General features: G+C 34.3%; 1 protein-coding gene across 7 annotated transcripts in view; it reads right to left on the bottom strand.

Moving 5' to 3' along the window:
* LOC144968140 (tyrosine-protein phosphatase 10D-like) overlaps positions 1 to 18,831 on the bottom strand; it is an 85,012-nt gene that overhangs the window by 31,494 nt on the left and 34,687 nt on the right. For 5 of the 7 annotated variants that reach the window (XM_078906157.1, XM_078906155.1, XM_078906153.1 and 2 more), the window contains exons 14-25: positions 17,626 to 17,752; positions 14,829 to 15,107; positions 9,375 to 9,531; positions 8,323 to 8,453; positions 6,860 to 6,960; positions 5,959 to 6,145; positions 5,148 to 5,420; positions 3,853 to 4,134; positions 3,040 to 3,309; positions 2,005 to 2,274; positions 1,188 to 1,333; positions 49 to 138 (exon numbers count right to left, since the gene is read on the bottom strand). In XM_078906157.1, coding sequence (XP_078762283.1) covers positions 49 to 138; positions 1,188 to 1,333; positions 2,005 to 2,274; positions 3,040 to 3,309; positions 3,853 to 4,134; positions 5,148 to 5,420; positions 5,959 to 6,145; positions 6,860 to 6,960; positions 8,323 to 8,453; positions 9,375 to 9,531; positions 14,829 to 15,107; positions 17,626 to 17,752 — 2,313 coding nt within the window. The remainder of the gene's footprint in view (positions 1 to 48; positions 139 to 1,187; positions 1,334 to 2,004; positions 2,275 to 3,039; positions 3,310 to 3,852; positions 4,135 to 5,147; positions 5,421 to 5,958; positions 6,146 to 6,859; positions 6,961 to 8,322; positions 8,454 to 9,374; positions 9,532 to 14,828; positions 15,108 to 17,625; positions 17,753 to 18,831) is intronic. The other 2 variants (XM_078906159.1, XM_078906158.1) reach the window with 1 other exon arrangement.

The raw sequence follows: 18,831 nt of genomic DNA, 5'->3' as shown, positions 1-18,831 counted from the left end.
TGCGACAAAAACTTTTCGTTTATTTTACACTCAGAGAAACGAGTTTACCTGGAAGATGTATGAATAGCCTGCCTCAAGACGTTGTATATCCGTACTCAGCTGTGTCGGTCCAAGGGTCATGATGTTCTCATGGATAGGCTGAAAAGGGTGGAAAGAAAACAAACAAAAACAGTTAAGTAATGATCAATACTTTGAAAATACAAGGAAAAGAGAATGTTTAAATTTTGTATATGTGACCGATCATCTTCAATTAGTATAAAATTAAATGGGAAGAGTGAGTTTTGTTCTTTAAATTTCGATTAACTTATTTCGCCTAATTCTGATCATTTTGAGTTCTTTAAAACCAGAAACAGCGGTATCATTTTCCTTTGTAAATGAAATTTACATCACTCCCTAAACATTTGCATTGTTTTCTACATCTTCAAGCTTTAAGCCGCAACATTTGCATTAGACCTTTAATCAATGAAAAATAAACAACAATAACGGGTAAAATTAGTATAGACAGAGAGAGCATTTGCGGATGATCTCATTGCTTGATAAAGTTACAAAAGAAAACAAGTGTAAAGATGAAAAATAAAAATAAACAAATAAATATAAACATTTATATAGCAATGTTTCGAATGATTAATTATGCTCGATGCGCTTCACACTGTTTCATTAAAAATATAAATATTTTTTTAAAATCATTAACTTTTATTTGGCATATTTTCCACTAAATGTACTCAAAGCGCTTTACATGGTGTCTCTAGCCAACAGTAACACTTAACAAGACGTCTGTAAGGCATTGTTACAAAATTTTCAGATAGAGACAATGCTATAACCGGCAAGATACTCATTTTACACCTGAGTAGTGAGAAATGAGAGTAAAGAGCCTTTTCCGAGGACTCAACTATGCTCCTCTCAGAGCGGGATTAAAACTCAGGGCCTTCCGATCCGAAGTGAGTGTCATACCACTAGACCACAATGCTGCACTTATTCTCCTTTAGGAGAAACATAGTTCATTTCAAATAGTACCACATAATATGTGACCCTTCGTCATGTCTCGTCTTACAACATGTTAAGTGTTGCTGTTGGCCAGGGATCCCTTGTAAAGTGCTTTGAGCACGTTTAGTGGATATTGCTCCATATAAAAGCTCAATTTAAATTCATTTTATTCCAACAACTATATTTAAATCTCTATAACTCACAGCATTAGGAAAATTTTCCTCTCTTCCCCGGAATGAGACGATGAAGTTCCTTAACAGTCCATTGATCTCCAGTGGTCTCTGCCACCTCAGCTTCACCGAGTGGATGCTCTTGGCTGTTACCGTCAATGCTTGCACTTGTGATGGGGCTGTGATAGGGACAATGTTATAGTCAAAAATTATAAAAGTGATGGGCTTGGGGGGGGGGGGGAGAGAGAGAGAGAAAGAGAGAGAGAGAGAGAGAGAGAGAGAGAGAGAGAGAGAGAGAGAGAGAGAGAGAGAGAGAGAGAGAGAGAGAAAGAGAGAGAGAGAGAGAGAGAGAGAGATGCTGGTTACCCTAAACAATATTTCATTCACGATTAAAACAACAACAAACAGTAAACAATTTTTTCTTTCTTTGTTTTACATATGTGTGGCTGGCTGAGAAAACCCTGGAAGATGCGGCAAGCTTTGATTCGAGATATGAGCCAAAATTGAAGATTAAGTGTTTCCCATTGCAACAAATTTTTATTTAGAAAAAAAATTCATAACTTGGGTTCAAACAGACTTAGAAACAAAATTTAAAATGGTAAATGATCAGAAAGATGTGGTCTACACCATTACATACATAACTCAATTTATGAAATTTGCGCAATCTTTTTGGGTTTTCTCAGCCAGCCACACATATGTTAAAAATGACCAAAAAAAAAGAAGTTAAAATAAAAGCAAAACAAATCATATAGTTGTAAATCACTTGAGCTTGTACAAATATCGATGAGATTGATCATTATCATTATTATCATTGTTACCATTACCAACTTGCTAAGTTCTGGTTTCTCACCTGCTTCCGCGGTTTTCTTCTCATATTCCTTTGTGACCTCCTTCACTTTTCCCCCGACATCCATTGTCTTGGTGATGACTTTGAAGAAATACGTAGAAAACGGTTTCAAAGATCCGAAGGCAACCATTCTTGTTCCGACGGGCACAGTCTTGTTCCCACAGTCCGGTGTGCATGAGATGACGTATTCAGCAGCTCCACCTTGCTGCGTTCCAAGATTCACAGTGATCTGTCTGGCCAAGGGATTCAATTGAACTGGCACTGGGTTTGGATCTAACAAAAAAAAAAACAAAGATTTAAAAAGAAGACCTCAATAAATCAAATTTATATAGTGCCAATCTTCACCTATCGTGTTCAATGGCACTTTACAAGTCATGGGTGATATGAGAATTTTAAGAAAATTAAATGTTAAATTTTGAAATAGTAAAGAAAAGTTAATCTAAAATATTCTGTCTTCAGTCTAGACTTGAAGCACTTAAAAGAATGAGCACTTCTGGTTAAGACAGAGAGAGAATTCCAAATTGTTGGTGCCGCAAAGCAAAATGCATGTTCCAAGAATTTTGTTTTGGACATTTTGTCTTTATAACATGGTATGTTATGAGGAGCGAAAAGCCCAAGGTGTAATATTGCATCTACAAACCAGATTCCAGTGTCAAAAGGATACAAAATCGATCTATTGACACAGCCCCATATACCCTTTTCCACTATTTATCTTTCATGTCTTGAAACCATACTGTATACGTTTTACACCTCGACCTGTGTGATCACCAACACAAACAAAGACAAAAACAACATAAGCAACAACACTAACAACACGAAGAAGAAGAACAACAAAAATAACAATAACAACAACAACAACAACAAAAATCACATCTGAAATGACACTGACAACTGTAACAGCAGCGGCAATGGCTTTGATGATGACAACGACAACACAACAACAACAAAAAAAAAGACCACAACAAAAATTTTAAAAAATTTAATTAAAAAAACTAGCAGCAAAAGTTATTTCAATATCATTTTCACAATAAAACTGACCCGTTATAAACTCCATGCTGATGAATCCAATACTCGTCTCCGATTTACTCTGTGTGCGCGCATAGAGCATATAGTGTGTACCAGCCTCAAGTCCCATGACAGTCATAGTGGTGAGGGTCTCGTTCTTAAATCTGTAGACGGGCTCTGTATGATTTGGGTCGACGGTGAACACAAACTGATCAAAGATGTCGGAGGGTTTGACGGTGTAGGCAAAGTTGAGGGAATCGTTGCTGGTTGAGATCTCATCTATGGCAGTGTTGATGACTGGCTCTGTTAGAGGATAGATTATATATTCCATAAGATAAATAGAAATAATTTTTTGGATAATATAAATAATAATTATATCTGTACGGTGCTTTCCCCCCAAAGCATTTCAAAGCATTCTTCTTAATCGTCTTGTATTCAACATCATAATAAAACCCACTGGAAAGGACTTCAACTAAAAAAATAGAAGCTTATTATCTTGTAAAGTTTTAAAATATATATTTTTTGGGGGGCTTTTTATTTTGTTTTAGATTTTTATCTTTTTTTTTTCTAGTTCCATTGGTTTTTGTTTTTAATTTTAAATCTGAATTTCACAACCCCCATTACAATCACACAGTATGAGCTAATTTTGAGGACCTATTACAAATGGATATTTAGTTTTAGTGATGCCAACGATGACAATCATGATGAAAATATTCATGGTGGTAATGATAATGGCAAAGATGATGATGATGACAATAATGATGATGACAATGACAATGATGATGATGATAAAGATGATGAAGACCAGCATCATCTCTAAGACTTTCTATCCCTTCCAAAACTTACTGGCCGTGACCTCCAGTGTCTTTTGCTCTGAGGTCAAGTTGAACACTTCACTCCTGATAGTGACAGTATAAGTCTGGCCAGCTGTCAACTCGGTGATAAACCGGGTGTGCACGCCGCTACCCCTCCTCGGTTCCTCTAAATCCTTGCTGGTGCTGCCATCTGTGTAGGTAATTACCCACTTCTGGCAGTAATAACTGTCAGCATCGTAATTCCACTGAATAGTCACTGAATTCTCAGTGGTTTTCTCTTTGATTTGTAAAAATGAAGCAGGAGCTAAAGGCTCTGGAAAAATTGAAAATAAAAGGAGTCATAAACTATATATGAAGTTATTTTAAAATATTATTCATGTGCACCAGCGGTAAAAAAAATATATATTTATTTCAAAGGTGATAATTGAGCATACTCAACAATTCATTTCAAAATATGTCAGAATTATTCTGATGCAATTTCAATCCTTTCACATATGAATAAAACAGCTTTAAAAAAGGGCAAGATACCTTTCCTTTTAGAAAAAAAGGAGCATTTCAGGCTCAAAACCCATCTTCAGTCAAGAACAAAAACAATTAAGAAGTTAATACATCACTTAAAATCCAGTAGCAGAGAAAAATTTGGCATGACGAGTCAGCAAATAGGAAATCAAAACGTCTGCCATCTGTATAGATCAGATTTAAAGCAATGTATTAACATTTTTACTATTTTTATTATTGGCTGAAGAAAGGTTTTGAGCTCAAAACAGTCTGTGTTTGGTAGTTAAGTTTTGTTTTGATGCTGTTAGATTCATTGTTGTTCAGTACTTTTTATACTCTACAGCTACTAATATCGTCATGCGCTATGCACTGTTAAAATTCCAATTTATTAGTATTATTATTAGTAGTATTCGCTTCAATTTCAAGCATCAGATTTACCCAGACATAAAACGGTTTTGAGATGGTTGTTTTTTCAGGACAGAGACAAGGCTGTTAAAGGTCAGGTATTCATTTTACACCTGAATACAGTGAGGGAATGTGAGTAAAGAGCCTTTTTAAAGGACTCAACTATGCGCCGCTCAGAGCTGGACTCAAACCCTAGACCTTCCTGTCCAAAAGCGAGTGTCATATCACTAGACTACACAACCAAAACATGATTGAATGAATAAATGAACAAATGAATGAATAAATGAATGAATGAATGGATGAATGAATGAATGAATGAATGAAGGAATGAAGGAAAGAGGAACAGGGAGATTTCTATTTTTTTTAAAATAGAGATCACATGATGTGTTTAGAATTACAAGTTAAAACACCAAGCATACTCACTCAATACAATGGAGCCATTCACTTCCTCACTCTCTAACCCATGTCTAAGGGCAACTACTTGCACTTCGTATCTTTCTCCTGGAAACAAATCAACCAGCCTTTTCGAGGTCAATGAAGAGGTGCTCATCTGAAACTCGGAGCTCGGATCTCTCAGCACCGATCTGTAGCGGATACGATAATCGTCCACGCCTCCCATAGAGGGGGCTGTCCACATCACAGCGATGCTGCTGTCTACATCTCTCACTAGAGTCAAGTTGGATATAGGGTTAGGCTCTGTAATTAGAAAGAAAGAAGTAAGACATAGGATATTTTAAATAAATTGAAGGGGATAATCAAAACTAGTACAGTGTGGCTCAGGGGTATGGTCTTTGCTTCGTACCCGAAAGGTACTGAGTTAGATTACCTGCTGCGCTGTGTGGCCTTGAGCAAGATACCTCACTTAGCTCAATTTGCAGTGCTGCACTGCAGCTGACACCTTGGTTGTTCCATTAGAATAGACCCAAGAGATAAATTTCCCCTATGGGATGAATAAAGGGAATTTTATTCTTTATTTATCTTTTAAAATCTTTCAGACGTAACCCAAAGCTTCAATATGGTAATATGTCAGGATGACCTAAATGTCAGGATAACCTGTGACGTTAAACTGATCAGAAATATGGCATTTTTAGTTTATTTCCTTCGTGAAATTCTATTTATTCGTCTGAATAATAAAACACAAGACCACTTAGCCACACCTTAGCACACACATTATTGACAATTTCAGGATGTTAAATAAACAGAGTAAGAGTAATGGTATTCTTTCCAAACTTACTCGTGAATCCTTCAGTGATGACAGGAAGGCTGTCCTCTGAGTCTGTCGTGATGGATCGAATGGCCACCACTTGTACTTGATAGCTGGATCCACTTAATAATTGACCGATGGCCACTTGATAATCCTGGCTGCTATTGGATGCCGTCATCTCTGTTGTTTTGATAACACCCTCCGCTTCATAGCTTATCTGTTTGTGTCATAGTATAAACAATAAAAAAAAACCTTTTAATTTCCATATCTGAATAAAAGTGAAGAGAAATAAGTACTAACTTAGGCGAAGTGGCCCAAATTTTCTCACTTTGGAAAACATTGTTGATTCCGTTAACATCAGACATTTATTTGATGGATTTTCTATATTCCATCATGGAATGCCAAAGCGATGACATCTCACAATGCCATGCAGAAGGGCGTAATTTTATTTTTTAAAATTGAATTTCATTCTTTACTCATGTATTTTACGGAGTAATTTTCATGTGGTTTCTGTGTTATCATTTAATTACCAATTCCATTTTACTCATCGAGACAAAGAGTGTTAGAATCCATTTGATATTTCATGGCAAAAGGTAAACACTAATAACAAAATCATACAAGATAGCTACACCGCCCCCCCCCCCAACCTCCACTGCCCATTCGCCCATTATCCCAAGTTTCTATAATGTAAAACCAATATGTTAATTACTATGATGATGAGGATACAAAAATAATAAACAAAAATGAATATAACAGCTTCAAAAAAGAATGAAAATACCAAACACAGAACATTTTGGACTCAAAACCCTTCTTCAGCCAACAACATCTACGAAACAGGACTCCAGATATAAAGACATACGAGAAGAAGAGGATGATAAAGACAACAGCATAATAACAACGATATCAATAAACATAAAACAAATGAGCATACCAAAAACCTATCTTGAGTACTGGTATCATTGGTCATCCAGGTAACCTGCAGGGCAGTGGTGTTAACAGTGGACACTTGCAATGAGTCAACAGGGAATGGTTCTGAAAAATAAAAAGAATGAGTTTTTAAAAAATAGTGCAGTGCGCTATGTGGTCTAGTGATATGACACTCGCTTTCGGATCAGAAGGTCCTGGGTTTGAACCTCACTCGGCGTACAGTTGAGTCCTTGGCAAAGGCTCTTTACTCATATTCTCTCACCATACTCAGGTGTAAAATGAGTACCTGGTTGTTAACAGCATTATCTTGGTCGGAAAAAAAATTGTAATATCACCATACAGGCATCACATCTCATTCTACATGTTGCGTGTTGCTGTTGGTCAGGAACTCTTTTGTAAAGCGCGTCGAGCATGCTTAGTGGATATTGCGCTATATAAAAGCTCAAGTTTTAACATCATTTAAATCCATCACTATATTCTGGATGCATTTAAGGCTTTGTTAAGAGGTCATGTTCATATGGATTGCTTCTACACACACACAAAAAAAAAAAATTTAATCTAAAAATGATAGATTTTATACAGCGCAAAACCAATTAAAATTTCACCAAAGCGCTTTACAAGGGACCCTGAGCCAACAGCAAAATTTATGTAGAACGAGAAATGACTACTGTGAGGCACTATTACAATATTTATTTACAGAGATAATGATGTTACTGCCAGGTTCCCATTTTACACCTGAATACAGTGAAGAATGCAAGTATATAGCCATTTCCAAAGACTCAACTTTTTCACTGCCTGCCCAGAGTAGGACTAGAACTAGGGACCTACCGGTAAGAGGACAGAGGTCTTACCACTACACCACAAAGCAGCAAAAAGATATCAATGTATTCAAGGAATTTCTACCTTCATTGACTGTTATATTGGCACCAATGTGAACCAAAATGAATTTCCATTTCTTTGGGTAATATATCTTTATTATTATTATTATTATTATTATTATTATTATTATTATTATTATTATTATTATTATTATTATTAATTATTATTATGATTATGATTATGATTATTATTATCATTATTAATTATTATTATTATTATTATTATTATTATTATTATTATTATTATTATTATTATTATTTATTATTATTATTATTATTATTATTATTATTATATTAATATTATTATTATTATTATTATTATTATTATTATTATTATTATTATTATCATTACGATTATCATTATGATTATCATTATTATTATTATCATTATTATTATTATCATTATTATCATCATCATCATCATCATCATCATCATCATCATCATCATCATCATATTATTATTATTATTATTATTATTATTATTATTATTATTATTATTATTATTATTATTATTATTATTATTATTATTATTATAACGATAACACATTTTTGCCATGTTGACATCAAGACCCGAACAAAAAATACTCACTAGTGACGGCCCTCAATCTGACCAGGATTCCGTATCTCTGTCTCCCCGATGACAATCTCAACACAGTCCTAATGGCCACCAGATACACTTTGCCAGGAAGAAGTCCTTCAAACGTGTAATTTGTCTGAGATCTGGCACAACAAAAAGAAAGAAAGAGAGAAATAATGTATGAACTTTGAAAAAATAAATAAATTGAGCTTATATATAGCCCAATATCCACTAAACGTGCTCAAAGCTTTTTTCAAGGGGTCCCTAGCCAACAGCAACATTTAACAAGAAGAATGAGACATGATGCCTGTTAGGCGATATTACAATTTATTATTTTTTTTCAGACAGAAATAAAACTCATTAATTTTCGTTTTTGTTGGTTTTTTTGTTGGTTCAGTCTTTTGACGTTACAAATTTTATTTTTACTTTTATTTATTTTATTTTTTTAAATGTCAGCACCTAACAGAATATATCGAGCAAAATAGTACTGGTGGAAATCTGTCAATAGTCGGAAGATTTACAGGCCAGTATTGTAAACCAGGTTGGGTTCTAGTCATAAGTAATGCTTAATAAACGGGTAGAGAACATTTTGACTCCATTCCCCATATCTGTGCCAACAAGATCTACACAGTGACAACAGTAACGACACGGTAACAGATGTCTACTGCTCAAAGGACATAACTCAATGATATAATCGATTAAGATCAAGGCAATAGTATTACAGGGTTGTTTCCCATGCATATATAACGATTGCAGTAGAGATAAATTTAGCCTTTTCTATGAAATCCTCAAGTGAAAGAATCTCATAACACCTTTCAAACGACCTTTACACAATAAATGATAATACCGTCAACTGGGGTAGCTTTGCCTCTTGAAATTTGGACCAATAAGAGATTGTTAAGTTTTGTGGCAATTATTTCCTTTGTTAAAAATGCAAATCTTTTAACGGGTATAATAACTGCAACAAAGCTAAGATTAATCAATATGCCCCGAATTCACAGAGGCAAAGTTATCCCAGATGACGATATCAAAAGTCGATACACACACTCACACACAAGTCCCACCTGGGTAAAAACAAAGGCCTCGACTCCCTTCCAGAGATCTCTTCCTTGATGCCCAAATTGTAGAGATTGAAGTCTCCTACTGCTGGATCTGTCCAGTTGACTGTGATGCTATTCTGTGAGGCGTCCACCTTCTGTAACGCTGCCACAGACTCGGGATCTAAGTAGAAATATAACACGTAAAGTGTAAGACTGATTTGAAGTAGAAATAGAAACAAAACACTTACGGTGTTTTAGAATAATAGTCTGATTTGAATTTAACTACAAAATATGCTTGAAAAGCAACGTTAAGAATAACAATCTTTTAAAATGTTTGGAGGCTTATAGTAGAAGTATATCTTATCTTCTGAAAAGTTAACTAGGAAACAATATTGTCCTTTCAATACATGATGTGATATTGAAGAAACAACCGTGAAAAATCCATCTTTTAAAATGTTTGAAGGCTACTAGAAGTATATCTTATCTTCTGAAAAGTTAACTAGGAAACAATATTGTCCTTTCAATACATGATGTGATATTCAAGTAACTGTAAGAAATCAAAATTGTTATTGACTATCACAAATATCGACATCAATCATACTCGTATCTGAATGATTACAGTATATTACCACAGATTTTTCATGACAAACCCATATATTTCAACGATGAAAATAAAATCAATGATTTAATTTTTAAAATAATTTTTTAATATACACTTATCTAAAATATAAAATGAACTGCACAAGAAAGCATTATACATTATGAATGACAATTTATGAGAAAATATGAAAATTAAAATTTCTTGCTCTTTTAATGGTATTACATGGATCTGAAATCTCAACATTTTGTGTAATAAATCAAGTTAAATCTTATAAGGGTAAAAGAAACGTGCATAACTTTTAAAATATAAAAACCATCACCAATTTCATGGGCAGTTGTAATTTTAAAAACAACACAAAAATTAAAAAGGCAAGTAAAGTTTCTTGGTATCAGCTTTCGAAACTTCTATACGAAAGACACTAATCATTCTAAAATTTATTTATTGATATGTTTATCTTTTGACGAGACTTAATCATTAAGTATTCAATTAAACTTAATTATTGATGGAAATCATTAATTCTAAAAGATGACATGCATAATCAGTGAATTTCAAAAAGGCTGTTTTAAGATGTTTCCAACAAGTAACAATTGATTGGCCTGAGGCCTAAACTTATCTTTTGAGCTTGTATGCATAAGATGCAGACAGTAATGTGATTATCATAACAACTCAAACGTATGCCATACAACCTTTTTTTTATATATAAATTTAACTTTATATCTTGATTTATTTAATACATCATACCATTTCAAATTACGATACAATAGGAGCAGGGCACGTGCATGCAATCAGCATGTTGATAAAAAAAGAAAAACAAGATATTTTTTCTCAATAGAAAAAAAAAGCTAGACTTTTATGGAAAATAGATGTAGAAAATATCATGCAGTTTTATAATGGGATTGATCATGCGTCAAAAATCGCTGATGTTGATGGGGTGGTTGACATGGAAATGTGTGGAGGAAAAGACTATTAAACTTTCCAAGGCAAAGAATTGAAGAAGGTTGATAGATGCTATGCAAATGATGAAAACGATGAGGGGATATTTTTTAAATAAATTATTTGTGTTGTGAGATGATAAAGATTGTTCACATAATTTTACATAAATGATGAGTGTATGAATAAAGATGAATGGTGATGATGATGACAATGATGAGGAAGATGATGACGATGACGATAATGATAACAATGATGATGATGATGAGGATGATGAAGATGATGATAATGATGATGATGATGATGATGATGATGACATGACATGGGTTTTAAAATATAACATCAATTTCCACTTTACTAAACAGAAACAAAGGATTCTTCTAAAGATTTTGAGGTTTACTACCGTCATATAATACTAAAAATGAAACCACCAATATGAGAATAAGAAGCTAAAATGATATTTTTAAAGAAATGTAATACAGAATTTGGCAAACTATGATTAAGACATTTTTAATAAATAACTGGAAACACTACAGGCTTCTATCAAATAATACAATAGATAGCGAATAAAACAGCTTCAAAAAAGAGCAGAATACTTTGTACGGAACACATCGGACTGAAAACAGATTTATACATTCCATCGCTGTATTCATTGTTGTAAATTTTTTTCAATACTCTACACAGCCCATAAGTTTTAGTAGTTTAAAATTAAAATTCATTGAAACACATTTATGTTGATGGCCTGACCAAAAAAAAAAAGAAAAAGAAAAAAAAGAAGAAAGAAAGAAAATCACAGCATTTAGGACACATGATGAATGTTATCATTCATATCGTAAAGAATGAAAGAGATAGTTAAAGAATACTGAAGAAAAAAATTGAAAACAACGAAATTAACAAATAAAAACAAAATCAATAATGGAACATGCATTGTTTCTTGTACCAAGAAAAACACACACACACACACACAATGATGGAACTAAAAGACTTTGGAATATAGATAGTCAATCAGGTTATGCCAAATGGTAGGTTTTGTAACACTCCAACGAGGTATGGCAAACCCTCTTATCGAGTCATGGCTTTATTGGCAAACAGAAATGTATGGCCCACCACTAAGTACTTGTATGTCGGAATCAACCAGATCCCGACAATTGAATTTAAAGAGAAAAAAACAAAACCGTTTAGAATTACAAGATTTAAGACTTACACTTAAGTTTTTTATAGAACTACAGTCCCGTCTCTCTACAATCCAGATGTCTCCATTGTCCAGACAGGTCCCAAAATTTTTTTTCTTCTTTATTTGTACACTTTAGATATTGATGGGTTTTATTAGCTCATTATTAGCTCAGTTGGTAGAGCACTTGCTTCACAATCGAAGGGACCGAGATCGATCCCAGGTGCAGTCGAGATTTTTTTCTGACCCCCCTGTCCACCCAGCAGTGATTGGGTAGCTGGGTTTGTTAAATCTGGTGGAAAGTACTTTGCGATAGACTAGTGTCCTATCCAAAGGGTAGCAAGTAATTACTATTGTCTGTTTTACGCTATAGAAACCGGCCCCATGGCTCAGAAGGACTACTTTTATTTTTTAGAGACTGATTCCACTATCCAGATGTCTCTGTAATCCAGGCAAAATGCTGGGAACTGAGGTGTCCAGACTGGAGAGACACGACTGTATAAATACCTATTCTTCTCAATGAAGCATACAGATTCCAATAAAATTCCATAATTTAAATCTTTAAGTCCGATTTCAGTGGCTGGTTCACCCCGACATAAAACTACATTGGGACAGTGGGTCACACACACGATATGGCAACATCTTTGTCCACATTTTTTTAATCACATTTTGAGTTTGAGAAGCTTTTCTGGCAATTCGTTTGGTTTCAAACCTTTCGTTTTTGGATTGATTCTCCAGAGAAAACTGATAAAAAGGGTATAATCTTCCATAGTTCTTTATTTCATCAACAATGATGTCTAAAATAAAGATCTGAACAAGTGTATTTGAAATGGAGCCCGACATAGCAAGGAAGAAAAATACACACACAAAAAAAAAAAAACAATAATTGAGCTTTTTAATTGAGCTGAACAATATCCATTAAACGTGCCCAAAGCGCTTTACAAGGGGTCTCTGACCAACAGCAACACTTAACATGTAGGACGGGACATGACGCCTGTTAGGGGATATTACAATTTTTTCGGACAGAGACAACCCTGTTAACGGCCAGGTACTCATTTTACACCTGAGTACGGTGAGAGAAAGTGAATAAAGAGCCTATTCCAAGGACTCAACTATGCGCCGAGTAAGGCTTGAATCCAGGAGCTTCTGATCCGAAAGCAAGTGTCATACCACAAGACCACATAGCCGCACAAAAAAATATACCATCCCAAAAAATTAGTCTTCCTCGACTAGGAGTGTTTTGTTTTTTTCCTTATATTTTTCATGCTCGGGTTGTTTGGCACTGTTTCATACACACTTGTTCAGATCTTTATCTTACATCGGTACCTGCTTCCTAATTTCTTAATTTGATATTTTTGTCGAAGCCTAACAAAAGCCACCTTTTTGCACAACCTCACACATGTAACTTCATTAGACTCAGAACGACAGCCGATGAAGCGTCTAGCTGCAACATAAAATACTTTTACCCATCCACTTGAACAAAAGAGGAAAGCACTTGTTCCATTACTCAGATCAATACTACTTACCAAGATCAAATGGGATGGCTAAATAATATATGAGAGTTGCAGTTTGTAAATTACACTTTGTAAAATACACAGTCTTCTATTCCAATATAATTAAGAGATACAAATGATGATGATTAAAAAGAAAAAAAAAAAAAGCACAATAACTTTTGGGTTTCTATACACTCAATATCCACTAAATTATGTGCTCAGAGCACTATGCAAGGGATTCCTACCAAAAGCAACAGTTAGCATGTAGGTTGAGGTATAATGCCCCTAAGGCAATATAAAACTTTTTTGGCCAGACCAATCCTGTGAATGACCAGGTACTCATTTTACACATGAGTGAGGTGAGAAAATCCAAGCAGAAGGTCTATTTAAATAACTTAACATTGCAATTTATCTAGAGTTGTCCTGTCGAAATCACTAAATTTAGACTTATTGATAAAAACGGCAAACAAGCAGGAAAATAGAAAATTGATAAATGAAATTCAAAGTTCTCAAAGGAAAGATAAAATAAAACAAAACAAAAATAAATGGTTTTATCTAGTTTTAGAAATATAATTGCATACGAAACGTGTGGGTTATTTTCTTGTCTCGTGTTTGTTTGTTCTTTGTTATTTCTGGGGGGGAGGGGGGTGGTTTGCTTTTTTTTTTTGTCTATAAAAATCCCTTTTAATGCGATTTGAATTGTCGTCCTGAAAATTAAAAAAACAACATCAATTTTAGAAATCCTTGACATTAGTGAATGCACCTTCACCAATGATGTTAAAATAAAAATACAACATTTGGAACCAAAAAAAAATATATTAAAACAACACATTCTCAAATCAAACATTACCTATCTGTGCCCAACACCTCTATAAAATACTCACAAAATAAATAAAATTATAAAAACCTGGCTGAGAAAACCCGGAAAGATGCGCAAATTTCATAAATTGAGTTATGTATGCAGTGGTGTAGACCACATCTTTCTGATCATTTACCACTTTAAATTTTCTTTCTATGTCTATTAGAACCCAAGTTATGAATTTTTTTCTGAATAAAATTTGTTGCTATGGGAAACACTTTATCTTCGATTTTGGCTCATATCTCGAATCAAAGCTTGCCACATCTTCCCGGGTGTTCTCAGACAGCCTCATATATACATATAACGTGAGCAAGACCAAACATTATCCCAAAAAAATTGAATTATCAAAAACAACATTTAAAAAAATAAATAAATTTTTTTTAAAGAGAAAAAAAAAATAAGTGCAAAGAATCTTTTTTCATACAAGTAGAGAAGTTAAATCGTCTGGGTGAACTGTACAGTTTGACACCGTCATCCGGCCGTATGGCAAAGGTGAAGATCTGTATAGTGTAATTGGTGTCCGGTTCTAACCCTTCCAGTTTGTACTGGGTGGTGGCCGCCGGCAGCTCCAGAAGGGTCACGTTGGTAAGGTCAAAGGTCAAGGCATAACCCTTGAGATGCGACCCGACAGGAGGGTTCCAAGTCAGAGTGACGGAATCGATCCCTCTGATTGAGACTCGGATGTCTGAGACGCTGAGGGGAGCTGGGTGAAGTTGAGTTTGTTTGGACATATTATATGAGTTTGTGGATTTAGTCGTGGGCAAGAATAATTGGATTACACTTTCACTAATCACAGAGATACTTCTGCCAACTTAAGCATTTATATAGCACAATCAACATGATAAAAGTGCTTCACAATTCATCCGTTGGCAACAGTAGCACTTTACATGTAGGACAAGACATGACACACGTGTAAGGAATATTACAAATTTCTTTTGACCGAGACAACACTGTTAATGACCAGGAACTCATTTTACACCTTGGTATGGTGAGATAATTAATGTGAGTAAAGAGACTTCCAAGGACTCAACTTTGTACCACTCAGAGCAGGACTCGAACCTGGGATCAACCCGTCCAAAGGCGAGTATAGTTATACGACTAGATCACAAAGCTGCACAACGATGAAAAAACAAATGAAAAAAAGCAAAATAAAAAAAAAATCATCAAAAATGGTCTCCTCCTTTACAGAATAAATAAAATCAACAATGTCTTTTAGCCAATACATGTTTCCATGTTTTAGAAGAAAAAAAAAAAAAGGACACGTTAATTGTTCAGAATTTTTCTTTTTTTCAAAAATAAATAGGAAATTAAAATAATTCAATCACCAGGTAGCAGTTAACAACTGGGCACTACTGGGTTACAGTCACATCTCTATAATCCAAATTTCAAAAAACAGAAGTCTCAAATTATGAGCTGGGGTAAAAAAAATTTCAATTTTTTCATTATAATGATGAAGTTGCTGACAAATTTCTGTGAACTGAGGTTTCAAATTATAAATACGTGACTGTATTTGACATGGGATTTTGGGATCGGGATGCAAAACTCAATCCATCAGGAAGGATAAGGGGTAGAAGACTGTTACTGTTAGATGGAAGGGAAAGGAAAAGGGCTTGAATCAGGGTAAAATGGAGTAAAAGTCGAGCAGGAATGAATGCGACTCATTGGTTCACAAGCCTCCACAAGACTCCATACATTTGATTTGTACACATGCTTTTAATTTTAAAATATTAAATAATGGAAATCAACGGGATGGATTGAAAACACACACAATACATTGACAGGCCTGCCAAAGGTAATGAAACTAAACAAATAATGTTTCTTTTCGGGGGAGGGGGAGGGGGGTGGATCCAGATTTCAAGAAAGAAAAAAATGTAGCCACAATCAGTTTATACCTATATGTCCATATCAATAGGTCTGATAACTGAGTGCGATTATGGACTTGATTTATATTGCTGGAATGGTGGAATATATTGCATTGGTTTGAGAGTGACTCCAATCACAATCATGAGGACATAACAATGCAGGTTAGCAGACCTGTTAATATGTGTATGTTGGTATACACTGATGGTTAAAATCTGTAAACTTGGCAGGCCTGTATTAAACATGACATTTTATCATTTTCAAACAGTTCATGAATTATAAAATGTTGCCCCCCCCACCCCCCCCAAAAAAATAAATAATAATAATAATAATAAATAATAATAATAATAATAATAATAATAATAATAATAATAATAATAATAATAATAATAATAATAATAATAATAATAATAATAATAATAATAAATAAATAATTAATAAATAAATAATACAAAAAAAGGTTTAAAAAAATTCTTTTGAACTAGAAAAGAGAAGAAAAATACTGAAAAACGAATAGAAACATTGTAAGCGATAAAAATGTCAGATTATTATGCGCTCTTGGCTCTAACTTAGTCACATGGAGTTTGTAAGTTTTTTTTTATAGTTCTGTAACCATTTAAAACCGCAGAAATAGTAGTGATAGTAGTAGTGGTGGTAGCAGTAATGTCATGTGGTGATTATATTAGAGGTAGTGGAAGAGCAATAGGAACAGCAGATTCAAAAGAAGCAACAGTTACAGAATGTAAATATTCTTTTTAAAAAGGTAAGGACAAAAGAATTTTGAATGAAACTCTTGGCTTAAATCATGAACACCAAACTGAGCACAACAATGGCTGCTAACAAATAGAGTTTGTGTCTGTTTTGCTTTTTTCTATCAACATAAAAAAAAAAAAAAAAATATATATATATATATATATATATATATATATATAATATATATAGAGAGAGAGAGAGAGAGAGAGAGAGAGAGAGAGAGAGAGAGAGAGAGAGAGAGAGAGAGAGAGAGAGAGAGAGAGAGAGAGAGCATAAAGTGCACAGATAAAGCATATATGTATAGATAATTTTTTAAAGTAAAAAAAAAAAAAAAATACAAAAAAAAAATTAATAAATAAAAGCTCTGATAGTCTTGGCAAATAAGTACACAAAATAAATTTCTAATTAGAAAAATAGTGACAAAAACAACTCGTCCCACTCATTCAGTGAAGATTTTCTTCCATTTAATCCAAACCACTTATCCATCCATCCATCCATACACTCACCCACACACTCATCCATCAATCCATCCATACCCCCCCCCCCCCCCCCACCCATCCATCCATACATACACTCACCCATGCACCCATCCATTCCAAAGTCCTTACCTGTTGTATTCTGTTCCTGTAAGGCAGAACTTTGCTGGTCTCCTTTCACCGTAACTACAGATACATTGTAAGTCGTACCAGCCATGATACCATTAAAGTCAACCTCCAGTTCAGACGTTGTTTTCACCTTCAGGAAACAAAGACCATATCAAGAAACAACTCAATTCAGTTAGACAATCAAACGTTTGCACGACATGAAGACACTACTGCTTCAGTTGTGTCACTAATGCTTGGGTTATCTATCTTTCCTCAAGATAGAACATAAAAAAAATTTTGCCATGAGAATGAATAAAGGGAATTTCATTTATCTACTTATACATCTATTTTTATTTATTTTTTAAAATTCAATTGACCAACTGTCCTTCAGCAAATCCGTTAATAAAAATTCCAATGCCATTAGTTTCTATTTTGATACTCTCCTAGACATGTGCGTGCACATAACAAAGTGCTGTCAGACGGTTCATGGCACTCTCCAAATGATATGCAGAATACGAAATTTTATTCATGATGAAACATAAAAACATTTATCCATGCCCTTGTTAACCAGCCGCTTGGATTATTGTAACTCTCTGCTGTACGGTCTACCAAAAACATCGCTGAACAGACTACAGTTGATGACAAAGCTGCTCATATAGTTACAAGGACAAAGCCTTGGGACCATATAACACCGGTCCTTATGTCACTACACTGGCTTCCAATAGAGAAAAGAATAATATAGAAAATCACATGTTTTGTTTACAATTGCCTTCACCATGCATCACCTGAATTCCTTGAATGTCTTGTGAGGGAATATAAACCAACTTGATCTCTGTGATCCGGCAGTTCTTCGCTAATGGAGAAAAACATCCCAAGAACAAAGTTTGCTGAGCATAGTTTTGCATTTTCGGCTCCAATCATATGGAATTCTTTACCACCTAAAACCCTACAATGTTAAAGTCTACCAGTCTTCAAACGGCATTGAAAAAACAATCTTTTTCATTCTGCTTATTGTGATTCTATGTGAAGTTCGAACAAGATATGTGTGTGACTGTTGTGTTGATTTTGTAGTCGAATGAATGAACATATGTGATACCAACAAAAAAAAACTATAGTAAAGCGCCTCTGAGCACTATTTGTGGATACTGGAGCTATATCAAATAATAATAATAATGTGTAACCTTAAAAGTTTATAGTCTGATTGATAGAATTTAGTGAGAACTACTCATA

This window comes from Berghia stephanieae, chromosome 3 (genome assembly GCF_034508935.2).
Source record: "Berghia stephanieae isolate SIO BIC M18660-M18661 chromosome 3, UCSD_Bste_1.3, whole genome shotgun sequence".
Taxonomy (NCBI): Eukaryota; Metazoa; Mollusca; class Gastropoda; order Nudibranchia; family Aeolidiidae; genus Berghia; species Berghia stephanieae.
The sequence above is the reverse complement of the archived record's forward strand: the minus strand, read 5'-3'. Positions and strand labels throughout refer to the sequence as shown.